Source organism: Papio anubis, chromosome 4 (assembly GCF_008728515.1).
Source record: "Papio anubis isolate 15944 chromosome 4, Panubis1.0, whole genome shotgun sequence".
NCBI lineage: Eukaryota > Metazoa > Chordata > Mammalia > Primates > Cercopithecidae > Papio > Papio anubis.
Genome location: NC_044979.1, coordinates 31855947 through 31875411, shown reverse-complemented (window position 1 = coordinate 31875411; position 19465 = coordinate 31855947). Strand labels below are relative to the sequence as shown.

Genomic DNA, 19465 nt, shown 5'->3' with positions numbered 1-19465 from the left:
TGTTGGATAAAGTTGTTGAGAATTTTTGTTTGTTTGCTGAGCTTTGTTTGCTTCTTTTGATTAGAGAGCAGAGTGTATAAAACATTTTCATCTAGTAAAATTGCTCCACTATAAATATCCTTTCTCATTTTTTGGTTAATCATCTTAATTGATCTTAACCTATTCAAGGTGGAAAATAGAGAGTAGAAAGCATCCAGCTTTAAGAAAGCAGGGCTATGTTACAAAATGCAACAGCAGGACTACCAGCAGGAGAGACTGGGGGCACTGTCCAGATACAGAGCACAGAGTATCTCACATGTGGTGAGAGAGGGCAGAGTTAGAGGAAGGAAGCAGAGCAGGGGACAGTGACCATGATTAGGAGATTCTGGCTCAAAGAAATTGAGTGAAGTTTCTCTCAGACAGAGAAGAGAGTAGCATGTACCAAAAGATTAATAGGGATGTGCTAATGGAGCAATAATCATCTTTCCCTGAAGAACAGATTTTAGCACAAGATAGGACTGACTATTCTATGGCAACTACTATGTGAGAAGAAAATGAGTAGCTGTATGCAATAGCACAGGTCTACAGCCATGCTACCTTTGACTGAGGCAGCCTCTCCGAGTAGAATATCTGAAGCTTCGCTCCATCAGTGACTAGCTCTGTGACCTTGATGGAGTCCCTGACCTCTATCAGGGTGCTCTCTCATTTTCTAAGTTCGAATAATAATGGCTACCCTAGAGTTTTCAACTACCAACTCTATATGCAGGCCTCCCTAATCTGTCTTTTACCCAGACATCTATATGGTTCCCTCTGGAAGGGGAAGTCATTTAACTGATCAGTAAGATTAGGCAAAGGCACTAGGAATGCATAACTCAGTCCTTCCAAGCTTCTCTTTTGGGGATCAGCTGGCTGTAGAAGGCACATTCTGCCTTCTGCTACTGCTGTCACAAGTAGCAGCTTCCCTAGCATGACTGGCAGGGGAAGCCACAGCTCTGCGGAGCTGCTTCCTCTCTCTGATAATGAGTCTCAAGAATCACACTCATGGCCACTGGGGAAGCATGGGGTATTAGGAAGCCAGAGTTCAGCTCTCTAATCCAAGCTCTACTTTCCATTACATATTTACCAGTAATGAAGATGACCATTTTCTCATTCATTTATACCTCCATATTAATGGTGTAATTGGTTTAGAGTCTGTAGGGAGACAGCAGCATGATTGTAATTCTCATACACTAACAAGTCTTCTGATGGAAGTAGTATAAGTTGTCTCCAATTTTTAAAGTTGCAGTATCGCCATTAGCTCAAATAGATGGACACACTACTTACTATTATGTAAACTAAACATCATTTCAAACAAACTTAGAGGATGTCTGCAAACCACACACAAATTGTCAGTCATACACTTAATTCTAATGATTTTCAGGTAGCTTTAGTAGCCCTGTCCATCTATCACATGATAAAGACATCCAAAAATTCACGTTTTGGTGTTAATAATTTACATTTTTATATCTCTAAATAAACAAAAATGGTAAAATATAAGCCCAGGGAAGAAGCATAGTAATTGATTTCAAGCACTTAGAAAATGCTTGAGGAAGACAGGTAAATCTTTGATACTCTACTTATTTTCTCTTTATTTCAAAGAGCTCTAGTGCATTTCTGCATACATCACACACACACACACACACACACACACACACACACACACACAAATACAGAAGGCAACAAAATACTTCAAGTCCTCAAAAATAGAATTGTACATTTAAATGCCACAGCCACTGCCACTGATGAAAAATGCAGAATTTCAAATTGCACTTTTCATGAAAATACATTGATACTCTGCTGGCTTAGTTTACTAAATCACAAAATACAACGTTTAAGAGTGTACAAAATACATTCCCTTTGAAGAAAACTGAACACTGGAAAATACTATATACTTGGTTAAAATAGATGACTGCTCATTAATATGTTCAATTAAGTTCACAGCAAAATAATTTCCTATGATCACTTATTGACTTTATAATACCAAACACATTAAATTAAAAATCAATTAAACAAACAAAACACAACCCTTACATATTAAATAACTGTTTAATCTTTCAAGTGGATATGACCTATTAATAATACAAGCATTTGCAAACTGTGCAACAGTATGCAGGCCTCCCTCCTCTGCTGGTAGAGACGGGTCCAAGGCTAAGAGGTCAGGAAAAAAGTAAGAATATGACAGTCCCATGGCATTAAGTTAGGCATCTGAAAACATGTGTGCTCCAAAACAGCGGTCAGTTAATGGAAAATTTTCGAAGAGAAAGTTGGGTTAGAGCCAGCACAGCAAGTTGAAATCTGCTCTTACCTAACTGGCAAAGTCAGAGACCAGAAATACAAGCAAGAATGAGAAAGACACAAATATTTTAGAACTAAATGAGGTAAGTAGACCAAAATCCATTAATTGGGGGAGGCTACTGAGAAGGCTGCCATGATGACAGTATAGCAATCAGAAAAGGTGTGACACATCCATAAGAATCGCAAGGCCTTGATCATTTTTATTCTAAGTTTGATATTGCACTGAACTTGGAGTAGAAACCAACTACCCCGGAACTTAAATGTAGAATTCGAATTGGGATTTCCAGTTTGAGTAAGGGAGTATTTTAATACACTGTGCCTGCTGAGTAACCAGTTTTAAATTATTTTTTCATCCAGTCTTCATCATTAGGGTTCTTAAAGTATCAAAAGTTTTGTTTGTAAAGACAGCAACGATCTGGTTAAATTCTTATACTGAGAACTAAAGTGTAAAGATCAGCTCAGCCTACTCATGTGGCAATTGTTGTTAATGAATCCATTAACTCATATCTTCCTACTTCTTAAGCACATATTTAAATATGCGTAAATATCTGTGTGTTTGGGTAATGATAAAAACTCATTGGCAAGGTGGCTAATGAAAATATCCAATCTCACTAGGCATAGGTGCATGCTGATAAAATTGTTTGCACAGTAACTGTTGGTAGATACAAACAACTACTTCAGAGTAGGAGCTCAAAGCCAAAGACTTTAAAATTGAAGGGACTGACTTCAGTGGTCTTCTAACTGTATTCCACAGGGCTCCAGAGTCCTGAGCTACTTGAGGAATGTCAGGGTGGGGGTAGTAAATAGGACTCTGACCTTCTGAGCTCTGTTTCTTCTATTTTACACTTAGAGTCTCAGAGATATTTTATTTTGGAAATAAATTTTGCTACTAAAAACAAAAGGAATGCAGAAAGGAAAGGAGAGAGAGAGAGGGAGGAAGGAAGGAAGAAAGAGAGAGAGGGTGGAAGGAAGGATGGACATATGGAAGGAAGGTAAGAGGGAAGGAAAGAAGGAAAGGAAGAAATGAAAGAGAATCTATAGATTTTATAGATTAGAGAAATGAGGTCTACAAACATTAAGTGACATTTCACACATTCTTGACACAGGTAGAACTAAAACTCAGTCTTCCTGATTCTTCTATGACAAGAAGTATTGATGGCTCATTTGTGCTTTTAGAAGAGAAGTTCTCAGATTTTTTGAGCCAAAGGTTTCAATAGTTCCACTACTGTGAAACCAAGACACATTTGTCACTTCCACTTAGATGCTAACAGACTTTTCTGAATGAGGAAATGTTCACTGGAACCATGTTTTTTACTGTAATATCTAATTTGTCAGCCTCTCCCTCTGAAGGTAAAATCATTCAGAGCTCAGTTGCACTTAAACTATATAATTATCACTCAATAACTAGGTGGCTTTGGACAAGTTCTTCCCTGTCTAATCAGTTGCAGAACTGGTAGGATGGCTGTAGGAGAAATTGGGGTAATGTAGCTAAATCAATTGAGTGTTTCTCAATTGATTTTTCATATTGTTCCTCACACACACACACAAAAAGCCTTTTTAGACATTATTTCGTAATCTCCCCTTCCACAGGTGAAATTTAAACAGCATACATGCACTGTATACCTCTTTATGTACTGAATGCATATCTGTGCTTTATTCATAAAAGGAGAATGAGTTTTGGATTTTTTTTTTGCTGCTGCTGCTGCTGTGCAAATAACCAACTTTAATCCCTTTGGGGGCAATGGTGTTTTCACTGAGAAGGTGTGAAATAGGCTAATATTTAATACCATACACAAATAGCAAGGGTTGGGCATAGTGATTATGAGCCAATTTCAGCATATGGATAGAATGCAGAGTAGCATAGAGCCAATATCCCCTCCAAAATAAAAGATGTAGCAAATTATAGAAAGATGATAGGGGCACACATGAGAAATACTACTAATTATTACAGTAATGTGTACTGTACTATGCTTTCAACTTTATATTTGCCAATTCATTCATTTTCTTAAAAGTCTTAAAAAACTATTTAAATATGAGGAAGCTTGGCAGCAAAAACTGATGGAGGGCCATCCTTCAAACCTGGGTATGCCTGTCTCCAAATTTCAGGCTCTTTTCATTAGCACTCTGACATCTAACTTGGAATTTTAAGCTGCATCTGCCTGGAGTTACTAATTTCTAAAGACGGATTCACTGGCTATTCTTGTCAAATGACTGGCTGTATATGTAGATATATTAGAAATAATATTAGACAGTCCCAGTTGAAACTGCCCTTCCTGGACATTATCCTTGGCCTGTTGATGTCCTTGCCCCATTTCTGTCATTGTAACAACCCAATAATTGGTTTAACCTCTTAAAATTATCCTATATGGAATGATTTTTATCCCCTGTGAATAGATTACAATCTTTCTGTAAATGGTAAATGTAAAACTTAAGGGCTACATTGCAATGTTAGGTGAAATCTGTATGAACTGATGTATAAATGTGAGTCTTAAATGACAGGCAGTAGTAACCTATGATGCTGACAGTGCCCTATTATAAAAGGGAGGGAGAAATGGGCATCAGTACATCAGCCATGAAAGACAAGCATTAAAGGGCATTTGTCAGTACAGTGTAGGTGGGGACCTCTTGCTTCTTGAATGGAACACAAAGTTCAAGGGAATAATTGGAGTGCAACAGAAATACATTTTTAGATGAGGGCTAGAAAATCAAGCCTAAGACAAAGAAATCCCTTAACCCTGAAATATCCCCTAAAGAAGACAAGAGATGGATTCTGGAAACTTAAGGAAGTCAGACACAAGTCCCCAAGGGTTAGAGAATTTCATGATGAGAGGTGGGCTCTGAGGCCATAAAAGTTCTTGGAATTTACCAAAGGACATGGGAGAGCTGCGTATACAGAGGGACAGCTTTGCATATTGAAGCTGCAGGTACTTTAAGAAACTCAATTGTTCTGAGGTATATTTGCACCTAGAAAATTGTTTCTTATAAAGAAAGGAAAAAAGAAACATCTTGACTGCTCACGCATGATAAACATCATGTGTGGGATCAAGTAAAGGAAGATGGCATTAAGGGCCAAAGAGAGGCAAAATCTCTTTGTCAGGACCATAAAAGCAAGGGTATTAGCCTTTTGACCCCTGACCATTAGTGAGGGCCTCGGGGGATTCTGTTTCCTGCAAGAGTACCTGGTTTCCAGGGTCGCATTTTAACAGACCATGGCATGGGAAGCCCCTTGCGGGCATACCATCATAGACAATTGAAAACGGCTCTGCAGAAAACACTCACTCACACAGGAGGCGGTAAATCTCCAGAAAAGTGGGGGGAAATGCACTGTTGGCTGTCTCTATTGTTTTTGTCTGATTAATGAGCTGGCAATTGATGGTAAATATTTTATAGCATAATTTACTTCTTCACTTTTTCCACCTTACTTCTGCCCTGTGCTATACCAATATATACCAGCTTCATTGGCAGTACCTGTAAAAGACAAGCTCTAATGGACATAATGTAGCTAATGTGTCAAATTAGGACTTTCATTATGTGAAATTTGATTATGGGTCATAAATTATGTATTTATCTTGCATTAACTGATGAAAGTACCTTGTTAATTAGATGAAATCAAAGTTATTGACCTATAGTGAATCTCTTCTACATTTACTGTTGGCATAACATAAAATATCATGAGAAGAATACAAATGCATATTTATTTTGTTACTAGATATGTAACATTTTTTAAAATTCCTGGGAGAACAGATGTGAAATTTGGGAGAATCTGTGAGAGATTTACTCAGAATTCATATTTATTATATTCTCCATTTATGAAGTTGTTGTTTCTCAACAAACCTCTCCAAATTTGAATCTCTCCAAATTCACTCTTCTATATACTCTGTTTGTGATGCTGGGGGAAGACTGTCTGCAAACTACATTTTTTTTTCTTTTCTTAAGGTTCTATTGTATTTTTAATTAACAAACCACAATGAGATGTCACCTTATACCTGTTAGATGAGCTATTATCAAAAGATGAAAGAGCTTAAAATTTGGCAACGACGTATAGAAAAGGAAACCCTTCTACACTTACTGTTGGTGATATTGTAAATTAGTAAAACCATTTTGGAAAATAGTGTAGAGATTCCTCAAAAAAAAAAAGTAGAATTATCATATGATCCAACAATCTTACTACTTGGTATAGATAGACCCAAAGGAAATGAAATCAGTATGATGAAGGGATGTCGGCACTCCCATGTTCATTAAAGCATTACTCACAATAGTCAACCTAAGTGTTGTTTCCATTTGAGTATCTCTATACAATGAAATACCATTCAGCCTTTAAAAAAAGGGAATTTCTGTTATTTGTGACAACATGAATGAGCCTGTGAGATATGTTAAGTGAAATAAGCCAGGCACGGAGAGAAAAATACCATCTGATCTCACTTATGCATGGAATTTAAAAACGTCATAGAAGACAATCTAAAGAACTCATAGAAGTAGAGAGTAGAATGATGGTTACCAGAGCCTGGGGGGAGGTAGGTGGATGGGAAAAAAGGAAATGTTGGTCAATCAGATTGGAGACATAAGTTCTAGTGATCTATTGCACAGCAAGGTGATTATATTTAATAACACTGTATTATCTGTATACAATTACTATGTGTCAATTAAAAATAAAACTAAAAATAACAATTGTATATATTTATGGGGTGTGATGTTTTGATGTGTGTGTGTGTGTATATATATATATGTATGTATCTAGAATGATCAAATCAGGCTAATTAACGTATCTGTCACTTCAAGTACTTATGATTTCTTTGTGATGAGGGCATTTAAAGTCCACTCTTTCAGCCATTTTGAAATGTACAATCCATTCTTATTAACTATAGTCACCTTGCTGTACAACAGAACACCAGAACCTAGTTCTCCTGTCTTACTGAAATTTGTGCCCTTTCATCAACATTTCCCCTTTTCTGGTCTTCTCTTCCCTGTCCCCTCAACCTCTGGTAACCACCATTCTACTCTCTATATAAATTCCACTTTTGTAGGTTCCATCTGCAGGTTTCTTCTTGTTAGTTGGATTTCTGCTTTGTTCTTTGAATAGAAGGTGCTAGACGTAGATGGAAGACAGGAGGAGAGAAGGGATTTTTCCCTTCCAGACTCTCCCAGCAATGACCCTTAACCCAACAGCAACTTTTGGTTCTGGTCTTCAATTCCTATCATCCTTCTAAAGGGTCTCATGTACCTCCCCATAAGAACTGGCACAGTTGGCAGTGTTCTTCCTCAGAGGACTAAGCTCTTCATCTGGTACTTAGAGGGAAGATCAGAGATCAGAACAATATGTTTGGAATAGAAGAGTAGGAAGAAGCATAATGCATGAAAAATATTCAGTTAAAATATTCAGTAAGTTTAATGCATAAAAAACACTCAGCAGAATGTTTGGCATGTAGTAATAAATGTGAATAAGTGTGACTAATTATTATACAGCAGAGGCTCAGCTTCTGTTAGTCATCTATGGAGGTTTTCCTTACATCGCTTTTAATGCATTATTATATAAATTAGGAGGTAATGTATCAACCAAAAGGGGATTTGACTTAGTTTTAATTGCATAATGTCAAATTAACATAGTATGAATATTTGCATATTTTGTAGACCATTAAGCTATTTGCTGTTTGTTATGCTCTCCCTTAGTCTTTGTTTATCAAATAACATGTTTACTTTTTCTGACCCTTTAAAAATTAACTATTTTAGGACAGTCCTTTATTCTTACAATTTTTTTGAATGCTTTCTATGCTGCTTACATCCAATAATAATGTACTTATTTGAATGATGGTAAGACTTTGTACTCATATCATGTATTTTATGAGTGTATTTCCGAAAGTTCCACATGAATTCTTACATTTTACAGCAGAACTAGTTACAAAAGTAAATGCTAATACTTCCATTCTACAGATTTTAAAAAATTGAGTACAGAAGTGGAAAATTATTTTTTAAAAGGCAAGAATAGTCGAAGGCGCAGGGCTTCATTAAGGAGACACATTGAAACATTGGTTATGCAGAAATCAACTTTTCGGAACCACCACCAGAACCACCAGTTGATCAGGCTTTTCTAGTTGTATCTCTGGAAAAGTCTGATCAAAATTTTCTGAATTTTCAAACAAAAAATTGTTGGAAGGGGAAACAAATGTGTTCATCACATATCAGACTACTCATATGATCCCAGCTGAGAAGAACTAAGACTCCAAAAGATACCTGCACTGAGACTGGTTAACCATGTGAAGCCTAAGAAGCACTAGCAAAGTGACAGTCAGTGAAGAAGAAAGAGGAAAAGAAAACAGAAGAAAAGGGAGAAGGCTGACAGGTCAGCAGCAGTGGCAGAGATAATATTTCTTAGAAACAACGGTGAGTAAACAACATTAAATAAGAGCAAATACTTGTCATCGGGGATTTGGGATAACTTTGAATCAGGTTGGACAAGTTCTAGAGACTTAGCTAACTCTTCAAGAGATCCAAATCTCAAGTCAGAGAGCAGGTTCAGGCAGGCTGGCAGTTGGTGTCTGACAGTATAACTATCAATGAAGGCTGCTACAAGAAGGGAGAATGAGCGTCGGTGGGGTCCAGGAAGAGTCGGGGCAGGTCTGGGCAGGCCAACTGTCAGCGGTATAGATTTTAATCAGCCAGAAGGACCTGGGTGTAGTGGCAGGGTGCCTATTACAGAAATGATCAATGCCTGGTAGATACAGGTGCTCGTAGAATGTTTGCAGGGCTTGATAACTTGGTATGATTCACTTTTTAAGAGCAAAAAGCAGCAGCAAGGTTGGATTGATTACAGTTACCATATGACCTGTTGGGATTAGATATAAACTCTTGGTCTTAATGGAGAAGAACCTGTCGTTATAAGACTAAGTGAGGTTGTCTCTCTATGTTTGGGATACAAAGGCCAGAAATGTTCATTCTAACAACAAAACATAAAAAAGATTTATAATTTAGTGATCACTTGAGAATGGAAGAGAATGGCAACAGTCACCTGTCCTTTAATGCTATAGCATCTCCACAGTGACAAGCTAAGTACCCACATATATGGTGGCATGTTTGAGAGGTATGCAAGTGCAGCACAATTAAAACAAATGTAGTTCTGAAGCCTCCCTCTAAGATCTGTTTATAGGAGGGGGGAGAAAGAAGTTTCAAAATCTATCTGCTTAAACTGTTACAGATAATAGATCTGATTGCTTAGTTCTCCTTCCAATACACAAAAGTGTCTGCTATATACAAAAATATACCAATTTTAGAGAAAAATACGAATATTTGTGTTTGACTTGAAAAGAAAGTTTGCTAGAAAATTTGCAGAACAGGAAAACATTGGTTTACGTACTGAGACTGTTTCAGTAAAACTCTGCAGATACCTGGTGTTTTAAAATGATTATGTAGTCCAAACTAGAGCTTCCGGTTCTTATACCTTATGATTTATTCTTGGTAAATGACTTGAGAATGCTTTTCATTCCAGCTTAATGGTTATTTAAAGCATTTTAAAAATTAGAGGCATAAAAATGCTGCTGACTGGATGTATACTTTATAATATATAATTTGGGGTATCCAATACGGACTCAAAGTTAAAAGAGTAGACATAATTATTAAACATGATCCACAGACATAGATTGAAGTGACCTTTCTGTTTCTATGGGAACAGTCCTTTGCTCCATATTCCTGCTGGTTCCAGTGGTGCTGTTAAGCAAAGACTTTTCCTGGATGTCAGCACAGGAATGATTGTGAGTCTCAAGCCTTTCATCAGGACCTCATTCCTATGGCAAGTGGGATTGGTTCACTGTTAGGCAATGAGACTGAAACAAGATCAATCAAAGTGATTTCCAGGAATGGAGACAGTATTTATCTTCCTACTGGAGTCACTGAAACAGGAGGAAATGATCTGGGATTGTTAGCCTTCATCTTCTCCTGTCATCAAGCAGCAGCATATCTGGATCTGGGGGAATGAGGCTCACGTGATAAAAATAAATAAATAAAATAAAAAACAAAAATACAGCAAAAAGAGGAACAAGATGGAGAAGGTGGTCATGTTAGAGTACACAAATATAAGATGAATATGAGTTGTACCTCTGGAAAAGCCTGATCAGACATGAGACTGTTTCTGTAACTAATTAGACTAGTATTTCTTTCATAAACCAAAGTTTTGAAAGCAGAAGATCCAAATTACTTATATTTTATGAGGATTAGTTTGGGATTATCAAATGTTGACATGAGCACAGGACTAGAAAGCTAGGAAAATCTGGCAAGACTTTTCTTCATTGCTGTTAGCAATTGTTTCATTGTTGTTAGCAATTTGTTGTTAGCAAATCTGTTGTTAGCAGATATTGTGGTACTTTATTAATAAATCTGGCATATTTACAAAAAAGGGTTTAACATCTTTTAGCTTAATATGTACTTCAGAAATATGCATTATATAGTAAAAATTTAAAATAGTCTGTACATTAAGAAATTCTTGTAAAGTTAATATCCATGACAGAGATAGTTGCCACTCACCAAATAGCAGTGTGTGTTAGGGCCTCCTTCCCCAAGTCTCATGTAGACAGGGGAGTTGTGTAGCTAGGACACATCAGTGATATCTGGGCAAAAGTGGCATCTATCACTTCTGGGCTGAGGCATTCAAGAGCCACTGTTTGATTCTCTAGCTCTCTGCTTTCATCTTCCAAATGGAAGCATTTCTCATTGCCCAATGATCACATGAAGGATGTGGCTCCGGAAGGTCTCCTAATTCACTGCAAGCTTCGCATGAATTAAAACAAAACAAAAATAACTTCTGTTCTTACGAGCCACTGAGAATTAGGGGTTGTTCTGTCACCACCGCATAACAGTCTATCTTCACTAATATTTTCCTTTTTATTGCCCATCTCATTTTTCTCATGGAGTTTAGTTTGATAATATCTGGGTGAGACACTTTCAAAAGGCATTTTGGAAATGTACACGTGATTTACAGACACTCTATCTTCATAGAATCATATATCTTTATAATTATCAAATGTTTTATAATAAGTGACTAGTCAAGATGTGCATATTACATTTTAACAAGATACAGCCCTTATTAAATGTAAAAGAAAACATCTTAAAATTCACTATTAGTTTCCTATTCTCATATTAATTCAGTATTTCATTTGTTATTATACGTCAAAATGTCCCTCCTTGGAAACACGGACTTTTTCTACTGATTTATTTATTTCCTATTTTCTACATTTACGGTGATAATGTGCATGTATGGTGCCAGTATACTGATGACTTTGCTGATGACTTTTAATTTTTTATGTATCAATAGACATAAAAAATGAGAGTTGAAAACCTATCTACTGGGTACTACGCCTATTACCTGGGTGGTGACATAATCTGTCTGCCAAACCCCCATGACATGCAATTTACCTATGTAACAAACCCGCACATATGCCCTGAACTCAAAATAAACATTTTTAAAAATTACATCTTTAATCAATCAATTCACCAGTTATTTTAAAATTTTTCTGCTAAAATCACATATGTTGGTGATAAAAATAAACTAACGTATGACATTAATTGATTGTCCCTGATTTTATTTTTTCCAGTAACATATTTACCAGGGTTTACACAAGAGAAATGATTGAGTGCCCAAAATTTTGCAACAGTGCTCTGGAACAGAGCTTCTTGCCCACTAATTCCCAAATAACTAAATTTTTATTACTAACTATAATACAAAATATCAAAATCACAAGTTAACAAGCATGGCTAACTGGTAGCAGAGCCAGGTTACAGAGGTTTTTCATTCCAAGAAGGAAAAATGGAGGGCTTCAATTGTGCAGTTGGAGTCATTCTTCAGTTTCAAATGCTCAAAGTGGAATAGTGAACAGAAGAAGCAATTCTTGTCACCGATTAGGCTACAGATTGATAGATGCAAGCAAACCTTTACTAGGACTAAAATGGATTTGTTGTATAAGCAGCTTTATAGACATATAAAAACCACAACAGTTCTATGTTCCTTTTTGCAACACCCAAATTTACTTTAGAGTCTTAATTGTGCAGGCTTATAATACATTTAATCACTAATTAACATGAACACTAACTACAGTGGCCCCAAGTACCTTAAGTATCTTCTTGAATTGACAGACTTCAGCTCTTTCCATGGATTTCTTACAGAATGCATAGATTGATAGGTATTTCCCCCTGCCCCCAGTTACACACCCCCAATCTAAAAAATGGTCCTTATTTAATGAAGGCCAATTTAGACCAGTGGTGGCCAGAGAACTCCTCAGAATCTAGGACAAGAACCGGTGTTCCCCAAACTAAATGGAGCAAGAGAGGAGCAACTGCTCTGCAAACTACTTTTATCTGCACACAGTTGAAGATAAATAAAGTTCTAACAAGGCAAATTTAGGTAAACGAACTTAGGTCCAGTCTGCCCTTTCTCAATGTCCCCTGCGCCACTTTATATAAATTTTTAAAGTTTTAATCTGCTTTTTCAAAACAGCTTATCGAAGCATAATTGTCAAATAAAAACTGTAAATACTTAAGGTGTAAAACTTTACATCTTGACATACATATAAGTTATGAAATTATCACCACAATTTAGCTAATTAACATAGCTATTACCTAACATTTAATATTTTCTCTTTTTATTTCTGTGGTGAGAACCCTTAAGATCTATGCTCTTGGAAAATTTCAAGTATATAATAGATATTGCTAACTATAGTCACCATGCTGTGTATTAGGCCTCCGGAACTTATCTTGCATAGCTGAAACTTTGCACATTTTGCCCTGACTCCCCATTCCTCTCCTCCCCCTAACTCCTGTCAACCACCATTCTACTCTCTGCTTCTTTGAATTTGACTATTACCTATTCTACATATAAATGAGATCATACAGTATTTGTCTTTCTGTGTCTGACTTATTTCACTTAGCATAGTATCCTCTAGGTTCATCCATGTTGTTGCAAATGGCAGGCTTTTCTTCTTTTTTTATGGCTGGATAATATTCCACTGCATATATGTGTATACACACAGGTATGGTTGTGTGTGTGTGTGTGCACATATATATATATATATGTTCATACATATTTATATATGTGTGTGTATATATATTTTGTATATATATTTTTATATATATATATATGCACACACACACAATCACATTTTGTTTATCCACTCATCCATCAGTGAGCATTTAAGTTTTCCCTACATGACTTTATGATGCTTCTTTCAAATGTACTCCCTCTACGGCCTATTCTGACTGCAGACTTCCAGAAAGGACTATTCTTTCCCAGAAAACCCCTTCCCACCTCTGACAATTATACTCATCATTTAAGCCTCAATAATTTATTTAATAAACATTTCCTTCCCAGCACTTTGGGAGGCCCAGGTGGGCAGATCACTTGAGGTCAGGAGTTTGTGACCAGCCTGGCCAACATGGTGAAACCCCTTCTCTACTAAAAATACAATAATTAGCCAGGCATGGTGGTGCGCGCCTGTAACCCCAGCTACTTGGGAGACTGAAGCATGAGAATCACTTGAACCCAGGAAACAAAGGTTGCCATGAGCAGAGATCATGCCAGTGCACTCCAGCCTGGGCAACAGAGTGAGACTCTGTCTCAAAAAAAAAAAAAAAAAAGAAAAGAAAAGAAACATTTCTTCAACATCTCTCTGTGCTGCCTCTGCTAGGCAACAGGATATGTACAGAACTGAAAGGCAACTCTTCCCTTCAAGGAAATAACCTAGGGGTGAAGACACAGATGCAAAACAAAATGCAGTAAATTACATAGGCACAGTGTACAAAATATATCACAGACATGCAAGGAGAGGGAGCTAATTCAATCTAAAGAGGCTCTCAATGAAGCCTTCCAAATCACCTACAGTCGAATAAGTGGTCCTCCTACTTTTACTTTCCCCAAGTAAATTGCCACAAGAATGTGGCAATGCTTTCTGATTAAGAAATGATTTCAGAAGTCAGACAGCATGTCTTCAAATCCCAGCTCTGTCACTCACCTATCTTTGTGACCTCAGGCAAATCACCTTGTTTCTGTAGATGTCAATTTCTTCATCTATCTCATTTATAAAATTGAATAAAAAGAGCACATCTATGGTGTCAGTGTGAGGATGAACTTGTTCAATACATTTAAAACACTGTTACAGCAGCGTCTGGCACTTAGTAGTTACTCAACAAATATTGGCTACAAATATATCGTTTTTCCCTTCTAAAATAAATTAGAGTTTGTTATTAGTATAACTATGACCTATAATAAATCATAATTTCTTTGGGTAAATTTATCCACATTGCCAAATTGCAAATAGTAGCGCTTTAATAATTGATTCTTTATTGGTACTTTTTTCTGTCTAAACTCCTGAAGTCTTCTCTTTCTCTAATCTAATTTGTATTTGCCCTTCACTATTGGTAACATTAAAGTATCAACTTCCCTTTGATGAAGGTCCGCAACCCCGGGGCTTGAATGGAACATGTCCTCTTATTAACAATTCCTTCTTTTTCGAGCTTGTCTATTCCTTTCAAGCAACTTGGCCCCAAATTCCCCCTAACCCTGCTCATCTTCAGCTCTAATTCCCTGTATGACCCTCCCCCAAGTTTTCCATGACTTCAGTCTGTTCAACAACGACTCCATTTCTATCAGTCCAATCATCTCTGGGATCTGGGTTCTCTCTCTTCCCATCCCCTCTGTTCATTTCAAAACCCTCTATGTTTCCACTGTTTTATTCATAGTAATGAATAAGCACGTGTACTGGCAGGACAAGTATATGATGTCAACAAGTGAACATGTTCAGTAAACCCTCATCATAGAGTATTCATTAATTATGATTGAAGACGTAATCTACACCTCCAACTTCAGCTTCTGGCCTAAATTACATTTTCATACCTTTGTATATTATTATCTCAGTTTGTTTTGTGTTGGTATAATAGAATACCAGAGACTGGGTAATGTATCAAAACACACACACACTGACACATACACCCATGTATACACACATTTATTTCTCACAGTTCTGGGGGCTGAAAAATCCAAGATCAAGGTGCTGTTATCTAGTAAAGGCCCTCTTGCTGTGTCATCACATGGTAGAAGGTAGACTGACTAAAGAGAGATCCCTTTCCTAAAAGCCCGTTTAAAAATTGTATTCCTCCTTTCATGAGGATGGAGCATCATGACCTAAACACCTCCCATGGGGCCCCACATCCCAAAACTGTTACATTGGCAATTAAATCTCAACATGAGTTTTGGAGGTGATAAACATTCCAACCATGACAACGATAAATGAATGAGATTTGTTTTATCACAATTAAATTAATTTGTTGTATTTTTCAGTAACATTTAGGGGAAAGCTTATTTCAGCAGAAGCAATAAGTGTGTTATAAATGATCCTTCCAAACATTTATCCTTATAATTGTAAAGTACAGCCATCAAGTAAGAACTGAAAAGTAAATAAGGAAAACTGGATTGCCTCTCAAATAAATAATCTAGCAGGTGTTTTGAAGAATGAATGACATATATAAAGAAAAGTTTAAAGGAACTTTTCAATCCTAGAATGGTACTGTTAGTAGATCCACATCAGACGGCAACTTTGTTTGCAAGTACCAACGTAATTATAATGGAAGGCATCACTAGGAGTGGTTCTGCATAGATCTAACCCAGGTGATTTACATAAAGGTTGTCTCTCCATAACATATACTTGGATGCAGTAACTTAAATTTGCTAATTGCTACTGTTTCCTAATTATTCTTGGGAGCAAGAGGGACAAATGATGCCCAGAATAAATTTGAAAAGCATATTGGAACTCTGAAGACAAGGGCAGAGAAGTGAATATTTTAGGATAAACATTTTTAACAACTGTTTCTTCTAAAGTGTTAAATTTTCAATATGGTTAAAATACTGAAATAGATAGGTTATTATTGCAGGAGAATGGTTGGCTGCATAGCTAATGTCACACAGTGAAATTTTGATTTCTGGGATGTGGCTTATGACACCAGAAAGACACTTGAGGCAATAAAGGTCATTATTTTTGAGATTCAGAAAGTATATATTTGTCCAGGTAATGGCTGATATGCACATAAATAACTTAAATTGAACATGGAGAATAAAAGCCCACAGTAAGTTGTGAAATAAATTACAAATTGAGCACATTATGAAGACAAATACAGTGTAGAAAGCACATTATAACAAACTAATAAAAGTATTATTACAAATCAGTGAATGCTTGCTATATCCCAGGCACTTGAGGGATATCTGATTCAATGTCCCAGTATCCCTTTGAGGTAGGTAATTATTGCCCCCAATACACAGATTTTTACAAATGAGGCTTAATTGATTTAAATCTTGCTAAAATTCTCAGAGCTAGCAAATGGTAGAGATAAAATTTGAAATCAGGACCATCTAATTGCACAGTTCATCATGGTACCTAGACATTTAGGAGAAAACATCGGAGAAAAGGGCAGGAAAAGTCCTAAATCACCTCAGACACCTCTACACATAGGACATAGGTAAAAAATAAAATAAAATTGTGATAACAGGTGAGAAGTGGAACTTCATAGATGCCAATAAGACTTTGAAAAAATAGGACAATTATTCCCATGGTTGTCACCCTGGCAATACCAGGAGAGGAAGCTTTAAGCACATACACACACATGCACACATGATGTCTGTTAGAAAGAAAGGTAAAATTGTCTGCAAGTCCAGATGACATGCACCTGTAGCAATACTGAGTCCCCTCTGGGAAGAAGGATATGAATGAGGTATTCCTAACACGATCACAAAGTTCCAGCATGCTTTTTATGTATAGCTGCACATTTCTTTTGGCAGAAAGCAGACTTTTCTAAGTTCTTCCCTAAAACATACAGCAATATTTTATAAGCTTTAAAAAAGCATACAAATGACATTGGACACTATCCATGGCTCAGCAGAAGTACACTTTAAAGACACATAGGTTTTAGCAAAAAACAAAAAACAAACAAACAAAAAAAACACGAGCTAATACGATTTAAGAGTTGATATGGCTTCCAAATAAAAGATGATGTGATCGTAGTATTCATTAAGAGATCTACCTAATCTAGTTCCCTGAGAGAACTGACCTGTGCTATTCCCATATCTCTTGGCACACTCTGCTTCACTCTTGTCAAATATTTCAAGAGGGATTTATTGAACATTTAAAATGGAAAAAGCCAGAATATTTGAAGGAGTTTTGAAGAAAATAAGCATGTCTAAAGTGAAAATAAATTTCAAACAACCATGGTTGCTACCCTCAAATATGTAAGGAATTGATTGATTGCCATGTGGAAGAGGGTTAGATTGTTTTTATGGCTCCATTTGGTATATTTAAAAAGAGATATATTTTAACTTAAGGAGCAACTTAGAGTCATTGCTGCCAACTATGTTATACATTAGCTTGGAATATAAAGAGCTTCTAGTTACCAGGGGTGTTCAGGCATCATCTGAACTGATGCATTGGTTAGCATCATTTCTTACTGAGTAATTGGATGCAGTGTCTTTTAAGAGCTCTCTCAGTGCTGACACTGTACTCTGCACATATTCCTTCACTGCCCTCCATGTGACATTGGCACACATTTGTGAAATATTTTGACCAAAATTAGAAGTCAGTCTTTAGAGATAACTAGCTTGAGGGCTTGCAATAGAGCTACATGGAGATTTAACCAGTGGCCGTGGACTCATTAGCACCATATCCTCCAAACCTGGCTCTTACATAGCCACGGTCAAAGTGTGTTGGTAAAGCAGACAGGTAAGAAACCATCTGAAGATATTCTTACAATTCATACTCATCTATATATTGAGAAGTCTGCCTTTTTATTTTCTCTATGGAGATATCTATAAGCAGGTAGTGGGTTGTAGGGAGATCAGTACTGCCAGTAGCAGCTATCCCACGGTCTTCACGTAATTGAGAGACTCACTAAGAGGAAGCTCAGTGAAAATTTCAGGGCTGTGCAGTCTATTATGGTCAGCTATGGTATGATCACCCACCACTTCTGGTTTATGCCTATGTCAAATTCCAACAGTTGCTGAGGCTGAGTGAGTGATGCATATAATGAACTTCGACTTGACTGAGGGAAAGTTAATTTGAATTATATCATCTCAGCAATACATCTCCTTGAGAATTTTAGAATAAAAACATCCTCAACAAATCTATAGACAACATGGCAATTTTATATACCTCTTGTGGTTTTCAAATCATTCTTACCTCTGAGGTTAATTGTGATGAAGGTGACTCTATGGTTTATGTATTTTATCTCACTGGAGACAAGTTATCATAAGGCTAGTTACCATAGGAAAGTTACCATCAAGAAGATGAAGAGCATGTGCTTCAATGAATGACTGTGTTAACAGTGTGTTAATCAGATCAAGTTCTAGGAAAAGTGGGAATTTAAATGTGGCACAAAGGCCAAGGAATGCACCAATGTGAATTTAGAAAACTGTTGGGAAAATATGTATGATTACTTCTGGAAATAATTCTTCAGCCAACTTGGTAAAACTCTAAGTGTTAAAGTGATGAGAGATCCAATAGGAAATCTCTAGGGTTTGGTTGTGAGTTATAAAGTCCATAAGAGTGCCAAAAAGGCCAAAGAAAAAATAAAAGTAAAATAAATGAGTGGCAAAATCATATGTGGGGTTGGATCTAAAGGAAAGTTGAACACATAGAAGACTGAGTTAAAACAAACTTTTAAGTCCTGAAAAGGCAGAGAATTAGCTGGTATAAGAAGCTGAGTCTCAAAATTAAGGATCTTGATAACTACAGAAATGAAAAGTTAAGAAAGGCATTTTCTGCATATAGATTAATAACCAGTATTGGAGGATGAGAAATATAACAATTCAGATCTGTTTCCCTTCTCCTCCAGCAGAGAGGATGAAAATGGGCCATTTTTGTCTTCAACTCACTGTATACCTCCCCAGAGGAAGTTAGAGAATAAGATTGACCTGATCAACTGATCTATTCAGCTATAGCTGGAAAGAGGTAGTTCCCAGGCAATCCCATTATTAACTGTGCTGGTGGCTACTTTGTGCAGATACCCTAGAGGCTCAGTACAGACCTCCATATTATTCCCTGACAGGTTGATTCAAATGAGATCCATATTTCCTGGTAGGAAAACGTGGTTAACAAGGTGCCGGATGCCAATCTGAGCCACAGTCTCAACACCTGGC

General features: G+C 36.8%; 1 protein-coding gene across 9 annotated transcripts in view; it reads right to left on the bottom strand.

The window, feature by feature from the left end:
- GRM8 (glutamate metabotropic receptor 8) overlaps window positions 1-19465 on the bottom strand; it is an 824703-nt gene that overhangs the window by 58907 nt on the left and 746331 nt on the right. The window contains exon 10 of one of the 9 annotated variants that reach the window (XM_031664855.1): window positions 3271-10111. The exons of the other annotated variants lie outside the window; for them this stretch is intronic. Within the exon in view, the coding sequence (XP_031520715.1) occupies window positions 10109-10111 (3 nt within the window). The 3' untranslated portion in view covers window positions 3271-10108. Of the gene's footprint in view, window positions 1-3270; window positions 10112-19465 lie in introns of those variants that run through there. 9 annotated transcript variants of the gene reach the window in all.